The sequence below is a fragment of the Notolepis coatsorum genome (genome assembly GCF_963971535.1).
Source record: "Notolepis coatsorum genome assembly, chromosome: 3".
Taxonomy (NCBI): Eukaryota; Metazoa; Chordata; class Actinopteri; order Aulopiformes; family Paralepididae; genus Notolepis; species Notolepis coatsorum.
Window position 1 is genome coordinate 173399918 of NC_140167.1, and position 12605 is coordinate 173412522.

The following is a 12605-nucleotide window of genomic DNA, read 5'->3' on the forward strand; positions in this document are numbered from 1 at the left end:
TCCCACTGCTCTCCTGAAACAGGTTTTTCACACAACCGGTCCCAGCATCCTCTCCAATATTAACAGCTCCCTGGCAACTGGTACTGTTCCATCCTGCTTTAAACATGCAGTAGTCCAGCCCCTATTGAAAAAAACAAACCTTGACCCCACCCAGCACAGTAATTACAGGCCCATTTCCAAGCTTCCTTTTCTGTCAAAAATACTCGAAAAGGTTGTTCTGTGCCAATTGTCTCCCTACCTGCACCAAAACAGCATCCTGGAGACATTTCAGTCAGGGTTCAGGACTGGCCATAGCACAGAATCAGCCCTCCTTAAAGTGTCAAATGACCTACTCCTCGCCGCTGACAACCGTGACTGCTCTGTTTTAATGCTGCTTGACCTCAGCGCAGCTTTCGACACCGTTGATCACACCATTCTATTAGATTGTCTCCAACATGGGGTTGGTGTCAGTGGCACTGCACTAGCATGGTTCTCCTCCTATCTCACAAATAGAAGCTTTGCTGTCAACATCGCCAACTGCTCCTCCCCCTCAACCTCCCTCTCCTGTGGGGTCCCGCAAGGGTCCATCCTTGGCCCGATCCTGTTCTCTCTTTACATGCTACCCCTTGGTCCAATCATTCAGAAGCACAACATCTCAGTTATGCTGACGACACACAGCTTTACGTTTCACTGAAACCTAACAACCAGTCTCTACTTAACAGTCTCATGTCCTGCCTGGATGACGTTAAATGTTGGATGGCACAAAACATTCTACAACTAAATCAAATACGAAATAATCCTCTTCGGTCCCCCAGACGCTGTCACCACCCTTACCAACAGCCTTGGCAACCTGTCCTCCCTGGTGAAGCCTAGGTGTCATTTTTGATCCACAATTTAAATTCGACAGACAAGTGAACTCAGTGGTAAAGGCATGTTTTTTCCAACTATGCACCATTGCCAAACTCAAAGCCCTTCTCTCCCCTGCAGACCTTCAGAGAGTCATCCACGCCTTCATTTCATCTAGATTAGACTACTGCAACTACCTCTATATAGGCATTAACCAGTCTTCCCTGTCCCGCTTACAACTGGTACAAAACGCAGCTGCCAGACTGTTGACCGGAACCCGCAAGAGAGACCACATCACGCCTGTCCTTGCCTCCCTTCATTGGCTTCCAGTACGCTACAGGATAGATTTTAAGGTTCTCCTATTTGTTTTTAAAGCCCTTAATGGTCACCCCCCCTCCTACATCTCAGACCTCCTATCCCCCTATTCCAACACCAGGTCCCTCAGGTCAGCCGATCAGAGGCTCCCGACAGTCCGGAGGTCTAACCTCAAGCTCAGGGGGGGCCGTTCCTTTGCTGTCGCAGCCCCTGAACTGTGGAACAGCATCCCCACCTCCATTAGGATTGCCCCCTCGATAGATGCCTTAAAATCTAGGCTCAAAACCCACTTCTACCTACTAGCCTTTCCCGTTCACTGACTCATGCCCTGTTTTCCTATGTGTTTGCCTGTGTGCCCTCCCATAGAACGGAGTGTGATTGTTGTCAATATGTATCTATGTATATATGTGTATCTACCCTCTGTACAGCACTTTGGTTGACACGTGTCATGTTAAATGTGCTATATAAATAAATCTGATTGATTGATTGATTGACTTAACACCAAATGTGTCAAACTCAAATGTCAAAATATTTATGGCCCCAAATGTGTGTGTATATATATATATATATATATATATATATGATACACTGTATATATATATATACACACACGCACACCATTATGTATATATATATACAGTATGTATGAGGTGATCAGGTTGGAAATAAGTTACCGCCCCAGTTGATTGGGTGCATGTACTAGTCTACAAGGACAGCTGGGTTGCACCACTCCTCACTCCTTCACAATCAAACACAAGCATAGAGAAGTGAGAGATGATGGATGTTTTGCAGGATACAGAAATACTGATACAGTAGCTTATGGCTTGTGTCCATATAGCGGGGGGTTTCTGGGCGGTGTCTTTTTTTAAATTGTTCCCAATGAGGAGTGAGCATATGAATGAATGAATGAATGAAAACTTTATTTAACAGATTGCAGAATGGGTACAATACAGTACGGCTCAATACATACAATTGTTAAGGGGATGCAGACCTGAGAAAGACGTTTGTCTTGTTTCCATCAGGGTCCCCCATTTTCAATTCATATAGACATTTATGACATACACAACATACATGACATTTATGGCATAGGGACATATACTGATACATTTGTGACATAACGGTATTCAAATATACAGTACTGTTACCCCTAGATCCTGACAGTATATACATATGATGGGGAGGGGACTGTACATTAGGAGGGGGTGGGTGGGTGGGAGGGAAATATACATACGGCGGGGAGGGAATATATACATGCGGTGGTGAGGAGACTGTGAGACTATGAGGAGTGAGCGTATGAGGAGTGAGCATATGAGGAGTGAGCGTATGCGGAGTGAGCGTATGTGGAGTGAGTGTATGAGGAGTGAGCGTGTGGTGACAAAACACAGTAAAATAAAATTTGCAAATCAAGGTTCTAGACAGTAAAATAACAAATAGATGAGTTAATCAAAAGCAACAACGCTAGTCTGTCACACAACAGTGGTTAGGTGGTTGGTGATTGGCTACACTGTAGCCATAGATACAAAACGTCATCCCAGTGCTTTTCTGCCAGTAAAAAACGCTATATGGACACAAGCCCTAATACAGTAGCTTATTCATAATTTGGTAAAAGGATCAATTGATCAGTGTCAGCCTTATTATGATAACGAGATGAGTAACCACTGTGTTCACTAAACTCAGGATCTGTAATCACCTCAGCACCTGTACTAAATATGTATAATTATTAGGGCTGGGAATTTATCGCATTAATTGCGATTAATTAACTACAGAAAGAATTAAAAGTTAAAAAAATATATGCATTAATCGTATGATGATTTTTCTTTATTGTGTAAGAATGTTACCTTTCAAAGGAGACCAGCATGTGCTATAAGTATAATAAATCGCAAATAACTTTTTTTCTTAGTCTGGTTTGTTCATACAGAATACTGAAAAAAATAAGAGAAATTGAAATCAAGCAAGAGTTTTTTTTTTCCAATGGTCAACTGTTCTGGAATGTACTTGAAAGTACTGCGTTTGACTTTTACCTCGAAAGTGCTTGAGTTTACAAAAGGTCCTTTGCGCTATATATATTATTCCTAAAATTGCTGCACTTGTTATACAGCTAATACAGGATTTTGCTGCTTAAACATATGTATATTCATTGATTCACTTGTATACCAAAATCCATTTGAAAAATGTTGCTTTTCGCATCAAATATTGATATGCGATTAAAATGCGATTCATTTTGATTCATTAACTATAAAGTCTCGAATTAATTCGATTAACATTTTTAATCGAGTCGCACCACTAATAATTATATAATGTATGATACAAAACAAAGCTGTTGAATCCATGTGGAATAAGGATACTACGGTATTCTACCCACGTGACTGTCTTCGGGTGGGGGGGTAGTGGGAGGTTTTTGGGTTGATGCTGGGCTACAACTGGGGAAGGGTTACATGATGTATATATATTATTTCCCTAATGTATTGCTAATTTTATTCTTTACTCTACAGCTTGACAATTTAATGCAAATAGAAATCCTCTTGTTACTGTGTCATGGATAATTCCAAGATATACATAATAATAATTGCCAAAGCTAAATTAAATTTACAGAACATATTATGGCAAAAATAAATATACTTTCATGGAATGTACAGGGAATAAATAAGAATATCAAATATAGCAGCTGTCTTGAATATATAGACAAGAAAAGGATTGATATAGCTTTTTTTCAAGAAACTCACATAATGGCACAAGATTTGGGAAAATTGGAAAACAATAGATACATAGTCGTTTCTTCCTCATCTGCTATTAATAAAACAAAAGGAGTATTAATTCTAATATCTAGAAAACTTAATTTCAATACTATTGAGAAAGGGAATGATTCAGATGGCAGAGTCACTTATGTAAAGGGAATTCTAGGTGACAAAGAGATATTGCTGCTATCAGCATATGCCCCTAACACTTATGACTCTGCATTCTATGCCCAACTAACAAAGACCTTACAAAAGTATTCAGATTGTGGAATAATTATTGGTGCAGACATGAATACAGTTTTATCACCAGGCTTGGATAAGTCAGGTCCAACCTCAGTTAATTCATCCACTACAGCATTTAAAAATCTGGTGTCAAATCACTCATTGATAGATGTTTGGAGAAATTATAACCCAAGTTTAAAACAATACACCTTCTTTTCAAATAGACATAAAACATTTTCAAGAATAGATTATATACTAATATCTGCTAATATTTTACACTGTATTAAAAAAACGGACATTATCAACATGTCTTTATCAGATCACCATGCCAATCTGTGTGTATATACAATTGAAAATTGTCCAAAACGTGCTACTAGATGGAAATTTAATTTAACATTACTGCAGGATCCATCATTCTGTGAGCAATTTAGATCAGACTTCAACCTTTTTATCAATATCAATAAAAATAGTGTTACAGATATAAGATTTCTATGGGATGCAACTAAAGGCTTTATTCGCAATAATACAATATCATTTGCTTCAGCACGTAACAAAGCCCACCATCAAGAAATATCCAGATTGGAAAATAGACACTCATTGCTAACTGCAGAACAACAAAACAACTATGATCAAGAAAGAGAAAGGGAGCTTTGGAAAGCGAAGTCTGAACTAAATGCTCTAATGGCACAAAAAGCAGAGTTCCTAGCTCACAGAGCGAGGCAAACTGAGTATTTGAATGGAAATAATCCAAGCTTTGTGTTGACTAGGAAAATCCAATATAATGAACAGAAAGCAGACATCACATCAATCCTAAATAAAGAAGGAGCGATGGTAAACGATCCGGCCAAAATAAATCTAGAATTTAAACTTTTCTATCAACAATTGTATTCATCTGAAGCTCAATTCTCAAAAGCTGATTTAGACTCCTTTTTTGAAGACTTGGATCTACCTAAATTAACAGAGCAACAAATAACCTCAACGGATTCTCCCTTTACCCTGGAGGAACTTTACGATGCACTGAAAGAAATGAAACAGGGGAAATCACCAGGTTTCGATGGTATCCCACCGGAGCTGTACTTGACCTTTTGGAAAGAGTTGGGTCCATTACTACTCGAGATGTTCCAACAAGCCATTATGAAAGGGAGTTTTAATAGAGACATAAGTACAGCAATTATCACACTGATACAGAAAAAAGGAAAGGATGGAAACATCTGTGCTAACTATCGTCCATTGTCCCTTCTTAATGGAGACTTAAAATTATATGCCAAGGTCCTCGCACGACGTCTAGAGACGATACTGCCAATATTGGTCCACCCAGACCAAACTGGATTTGTTAAACAAAGATTTGCATCAGATAATTTAAGACGACTGTTACACATTATTGACAAAGCTCCAAAAATATCACCATGTGCAGTGTTGTCCCTTGACGCCGAAAAGGCCTTCGATAGGCTGGAATGGGAGTACTTATGGCACACCATGAAGAATATGGCATTTGGAGACACATTTATAAATATGCTCAAAATCTTATATCATAATCCAACGGCCATGGTTATCACATCCAATCAGTGTTCCACACCCTTCCCTATCAGACGTAGCGTCAGGCAGGGTTGCCCCGCCTCCGCATTATTATTTGCGTTATCTCTTGAACCCTTGGCCCAAAAAATTAGAAATTGTGCCGAAATAAAACCCATAATAGTAAATAACACCTACCATAAAATTTGTCTGTACGCAGACGATCTGTTATTATTTCTTGACAATACACCACGGTCCCTACCTGTAGTCCTAGACACTATTAAACATTTTAGTTTTATTTCAGGCTACAAGATCAACTTGAATAAATCAATTTTACTTCCCCTAAATACAGCAGCAAGTAGTCCCCAACTACATACAGAAATACCAGTGGGCTCTGGTTTCAGATATTTAGGTATAGATATATACACATCCATTGACAAAATTGTGTCAAAAAATTACAAGAGCTTAAGAAGGTAATATCTGACGAGTTAAACCGTTGGTCACTATTATTAATCCCATTTTCAGTCAGGCTTTCAGTAGTCAAGACCCACATTCTCCCTAAGATCAATTTTCTGGTAAGCATGATTCATTTACCGCCACCTCCAGGATTTTGGGAGAAGCTACAGGGACTAGTATTCAAATTTATATGGCGTGAACAACATCCACGAATCAGCAATTCCACACTCCAAAACAGTAGGAAAGCAGGAGGGCTATCTGTTCCTAATTTTGAACAGTACTATTTTTCTTTTATGCTCAGACCGTTGCTAAGATGGTTCAATAATGATTCTGACATACCATGGGTGAATATGGAGAGGCACATTGTATCTCCATATACATTCAAAGATATACTATTTTCTGGTCTATCCCCAAGCTTTTGCCGTACTAAATTCGGCCCAATTATAGCACATTCAATATACGTCTGGAAATATATTGCCGAAACGGGACAGTGGAACACAAAATGGCACATAGATACCCCTATTTTTGATAACAACTTCTTACTGTTGGGAGGGGAACCAGTTACATTTCCCAATTGGCAAAGACAAGGTATTCACAAACTATCTGACATATACAGTGAATACGGTCTCAGATCATTTCAAGAGCTCAAACAAATCTATAATGTCCCTAGTACATCCTTCTTTTTTTATTTACAGTTACGCACTGCAATGCGCACTTATGGTGTCCCATGGAATCAGCCTTTACCAGGTCACCCTTTAATGAATATAGTGAATGGCATAAATGTTAAAAATGGTTTTGTTTCTGGGTTATATAATAAAATACAAGGAAAACTAAACAGAACTACAGGTAATACCACTGTCTGGAACATAGATTTAAAGAATTACAATGCCTGCATAAATTGGCAGAATGTATGGGATAATATTCCACTAACCTCTCGTAATTATAATAACCAATTAACTCATTACAAAATGATACAAAGATTTTATCTGTCACCCAGGAAACTCTGTCAAATAAAAATATTACAAAGTCCTCTATGTGCTTTATGTCCGCAAAAAGTTATAGGAACATACATACATATGATGTGGGAATGTCCAGGAGTACTCGCTTTTTGGGCCAAGGTTGCATTATTTCTCACTAATATAACAGAGATAAACATACCTTGTTTGCCACACATTTTATTATTAAATGATGATTCATCTCTAAAATTAACACCTCACAAAAAGAGTGTTTCTGGCCGGTTTAACGGCAGCAAAGAAAATGCTCGTAATGAGATGGAAACCACCCCATAGTCTCAATATTTACCGTTGGAAACTGTCCTTCTACGAAGTATTGAGATTAGAGGCATCCAGTGCTAGAGCACAGGGAGCAAGGACAGAATCGATCCAAATATTACTTACTGCGGCCCAGAAGGTAAAATCAGTACTCCACTAGGTTGAACACTTGTACCTTGACACCAGAGAATGAACAAAAATCATGTTGCTGTTGTTTCCATTTATCTTTTCCATTTATCTTTTCCTTTTCTGTTTACTGCTATAATTTGTTGTGGTTGTTTCTAAATTGTATTGTATTTTTCCCTATTACTTGGTTATCTAACAAACATAATTATGATTTCTTTTCTAATTAAGAGTATCCTATACATGTATGCATCAAGGTTTCCCCCTCTCCTAAAATGTCTATGCAAACCCGGGGGGCTGGGAGTGGGGTTAAGAAGCGACCTGGGCTGTCTCGCAGCCACAGGACCGCCAGAACGGAGGAAAAGACTGTCACAACTGCAACAGTCAGGCTACACAGTATATGAATATACTGACGGACAATATATACTGAAAAGACACTTTTTATGCCACTGTGTGAATTAATATGAAATGCTGATGTGAATGTCCTTCCTCTGAACTTGTTTTAAAAAAAGACAAAATAAAAAGTTGGTCACAAAAAAAAACAAAGCTGTTGAATCCATACCGGCTTAGTGATGTCAAACACCACGATGGCGGCCTGAGCCCCGCGGTAATACATGGGCGCCAGGCTGTGGTAGCGCTCCTGTCCCGCCGTGTCCCAGATCTCAAACTTCACCGTGGTGTCGTCCAGACACACCGACTGGGCCAAGAACGCAGCTGCATACAAAAGAGATAGGACAGGTTAGTAAAGCTGTCCTCTACTGCATACAAAGGGGTTAGTTAAAGCTCCTTCCAGCTCTCTCAGAGACGGGACAGGTTAGTAAAGCTCCTTAGGGGGCTTTCACACTAGCCATTCGGGGTCGAATCATAGCGCGATCGCACCAAAATAGGGTGTGATCGTGCCTTATGAGAACGCTCCTCCCCCCCGTCACCGGGGATGCGGATTCGCTCCAAACCTGGACCGCTGGAATAAGTGGTCTCGGGTGCGTCCCCGACGACGGAGCGGGGGGCGTGGTGCAAGCAAACCTGTAATGCTTTCATGCTTGCTTGAATTTTGGGCAGATAAAAACATACAGCAACAACTGGACAATACCCACAAAAACGATACTTATGGGCAATTTGGAGTTAGACAAGAAGATACATACCTTTTTTGTCTCTGTGCGTGCATTTAGCTTTGGGAATAGACGCTCCGTTAGCATAGCTTAGCTTCATCACTGGAAGTGAGGCAGATCCGTAGCCTTACAGTGCCTTACAGTGTATTGCAAGGTCTGACATTGACCAAACTTGATATGCATGACCTTGGTGGGCTCTAGGTCAACTCCTGAAAAGGGGGTCAATGTCAGACCTTGCAATCAAAAGTTAGGGGGCACACTGAAATTATGGCAAGGGTTATTAGGCCCCTAACTTTTGATTGCAAAGTCTGACATTGACCCCCTTTTCAGGAGTTGACCTAGAGCCCACCAAGGTCATGCATATCAAGTTTGGTCAATGTCAGACCTTGCAATACACTGTAAGGCACTGTAAGGCTACGGATCTGCCTCACTTCCAGTGATGAAGCTAAGCTATGCTAACGGAGCGTCTATTCCCAAAGCTAAATGCACGCAGAGACAAAAAAGGTATGTATCTTCTTGTCTAACTCCAGGGAAGATGTTAAATAAGCTAATTTCCCAAAATGTTGGAGTTCCCCTTTAAGGGGATGCAGACCTGAGAAAGACGTTTGTCTCGTTTCCATCAGGGTCCCCCATTTTCAATTCATATAGACATTTATGACATACACAACATACATGACATTTATGGCATAGGGACATATAGGTATTTAGTACTGATACATTTGTGACTTAAACGGTATTCAAATATACAGTACTGTTACCCCTAGATCCTGACAGAGTATATACATATGATGGGGAGGGGACTGTACATTAGGAGGGGGTGGGTGGGTGGGAGAGAAATATACATACGGCGGGGAGGGAATATATACATGCGGTGGGGAGGAGACTGTCTATTAGGAGGTGATGGGGGTTTTGGGCATTTACGGTAGCCAGTTTCGAATTGCAGCCTCCCGTAGGTGCTCTTTAAGAGCGGTTTTGAATGTGGGTAGGGATTCACATTCCTTTACAGCTTTGGGTAGGGCGTTCCACATTGATGTGGCATAATTGCGAAACGTGTTTAGTCCCTTGTTTGAGCCGAATATGGGTTTAACGTGATTTGTTGAGCTTCCTCTGGTGTAGTGGTTGTGGTATTCACTGACCTTTGGGAAGTATTTTGACATGTACATGGGTACCTTAGTCGTATAGTGTATCTTGTAGACCAGGCCCATTGCAAGTTGCTGTACTCTGTCGTCTACTCTAAGCCATCCTAGGTTGTCAAAGTGGGCAGGGGTGAGGTGGGTTCTGGGGGTAAGGTCAAGTAGTAGTCTGACCAGTTTGTTTTGTGATGTTTGTAATTTTGTTTTAAGCGCCTTTGAGGTGCTTTGGTACCATGAGGTGCATGCATAGTCGTAGTACCTTTGAATGAGTGCTCCTGCCAGAGTCTTCAGGGTATTCTTGTTTACCAGAGAGGAGATCCGGTACAAGAATCTAGTTCGTTGGTTGACTTTTTTTATTACATTGGATGCCATTTTGTCACAGGAAAGATTTGCCTCTAGGATGGAACCCAGGTAGGTAATTTCGTCTTTCCTTGTGACAATATTGTCACCCACTGCAACTGAGAAGCCGTCGGTCTTGCTGAGTTTGTTATTTGAACCGAAGAGAATGGACTCTGTTTTGCCCATGTATAATGATAGTTTGTTATCAGCGAGCCATATGCAGATTTTGCCTAGTTCCGAGCTGAGGGTTTTTTCAACCTGCAACTTGTTCTTGTCAGAGACCAGCAGGGCTGAGTCGTCCGCAAACAGGAACAAGTTGCAGTCACAGGCTGACGACATGTCATTTGCATAAATTAGGAAGAGTAGCGATCCTAGTATGCTTCCTTGTGGAACACCACAGCTCACTGTGAGGGGGGGGGGGATAGAGTACCGTTTACCTCTACCACCTGTTCTCTCCCCTCCAGGTAGGATTGCATCCAGCTCACTGATTGACAATTAGCTTGTCAATCAGAATGGAGTGATTGACAAGTGTCGAAGGCCTTTTGTAGGTCCAGCATGACCATGCCGCAGTATTTGCCCGCGTCCACCTCTTGTTTGATGTGGTCATTCAAATAGAGGAGGCATGCGTCAGTGGAGTGGGACGTTCTGAAGCCAGATTGGAATTCGTAGATTAGATTTTTTTTCCGCCAGGTACTTTTCGACCTGTTCGTAGACTATTTTCTCCATGACTTTCGAGATGGAGGTAAGAATAGAAACAGGGCGGTAGTTGCCTGGGTCTAATTTGCTGCCCTTTTTGTGCAGAGGGGTCACTCTCGCAATTTTGAAGTCCTTGGGGACGTGTCCCTGTTTTATAGAGGTTTATTATGTGTGTGATGACTGGGGTGATTGCGGCTGCTGAGTCTCTGAGGAATTTGGAGGGGATGTTGTCATGGCCAGTGGCCTTGTTAGGTTGGAGGGCGCTCAATTTTTTGAGTACCTCATTGGTTGTTACCATTTCAAGTTTGAAGTCGTCTTTGTGGACCCCTAGGTTTTTGTAGTATGCTACTATGTGTTCTACCCCATAATGCCCTGAGTGGGAGGGTAGTTTGTTTACCAGTGTTGTGGCTATGTTTGTGAAGAAGATGTTTAAGTAATTGGCTACATCCAGCTTGTCTGTGATGAGCGTGTCCGTCTTTATGTTTATGTTTGAGAATCTGGTTTTAAGTTTTTTACTGGAGACTAGTTGATTATTGAGTAATCAATAATAGGCTAAGCTAACTAGCGTTAGCCGCTAACCCAGGAAACGGTCAAAGCGGACTCCACGATACAAGTTCCATTCGTGAGAAAAGGGGGTGGGTTATATTGACAAGGCTTGACAACAGATGTTCAAAGATAACTTCATATTTATTGGTTATTCGTTTCTTTATATCGGGCATCCAGTTTCCATCCGTGTGTTCAGCTCTTCCTGTTGACGTTCAAGAGTGACATCATCGCCTACGGCAGCTTACACGCTCAAAACGCAAAACGTAAACAAAAACCGGAGCGAACCAGACTGCAGTGTGTACACAAACCAGAGGGGGAGAGGGAGGGGGGGGGGGGGGGGGGAGTTCGCACTCCGGGACTGCAGCTGGACCCTGTCTGATATTGCAACGCCTCAATACCGCCGCCTGGTGGATGTCGGGCGAGTTACACTCCAAGCCAAACCGGAAGTGGCGCTCGGTGCATCGAGGAAATTCCTCCGGCAGTAATATCTTGTAACGTGGGTCTAGATACACACTCGAGTGCATGGGATCGCTTTCACTTTATTTTTCCTCCAGTCTCATCGGCGAACGGTAAGAGGAATATAACGTTATTTTCAGCCCGATTGTTTATTCATTTCACGGCAATCCCTCTGATCAACAGATCAACCCATAGTAAATAAAGCAGAAGGATTTATAAACAACCCCTCCCCCCACTCCTTTCCTTCACGCATGATGAAGCATAATGTATACCGATCATATACATTTGAATTTTTTAATATAGCGTGTATAGGAAAGAAACACCAATCGATAATCTATCATATGCGTCAGGGCCTATAACTCGCGTTTTAGGAATTACTGCAGAAAACCTTAAAAACATACTTATATTATCGACGGTACTAACACAACGTATGAATGAAAAAATATAACGTTCCCACATCCGGAACGATAGATACCCGATGTTGAATGGGCCATAGTAATGTCGATATAGCTATAATATTTAAAAAGTTAAAGCCCTGCAAAGAAGGTAAACATCTCCATAGGGTTACAGCACTGGCAGACTGGGCATAAGGATGGGCATACTGCGTGGCAGACAATGTGTTAAAAAAAAAGAAGAAATGGCCGTCTTATCTTTTTTTTTTTTGTCAGATTTGATTGATTGAACATTTTATTAACAGATTGCAGAATGGGTACAATACAGTACGGCTCAATACACACAATTGTTAACACTTTCAGTGCCAGCAGGGGGCGCACGATTTAGTGCTTGAGTGCCACCACCCACTTCAATGATAGCGTTAAAACGCCTAATCTATGTTTTAAATTGTGTCTAATCTGCCCGTCGCTTATC

General features: G+C 41.2%; 1 protein-coding gene across 2 annotated transcripts in view; it reads right to left on the reverse strand.

The window, feature by feature from the left end:
- rab5b (RAB5B, member RAS oncogene family) overlaps positions 1–12605 on the reverse strand; it is a 41720-nt gene that overhangs the window by 23453 nt on the left and 5662 nt on the right. For both annotated transcript variants that reach the window (XM_084309982.1, XM_084309981.1), the window contains exon 3: positions 8022–8173. In XM_084309982.1, coding sequence (XP_084166108.1) covers positions 8022–8173 — 152 coding nt within the window. The remainder of the gene's footprint in view (positions 1–8021; positions 8174–12605) is intronic.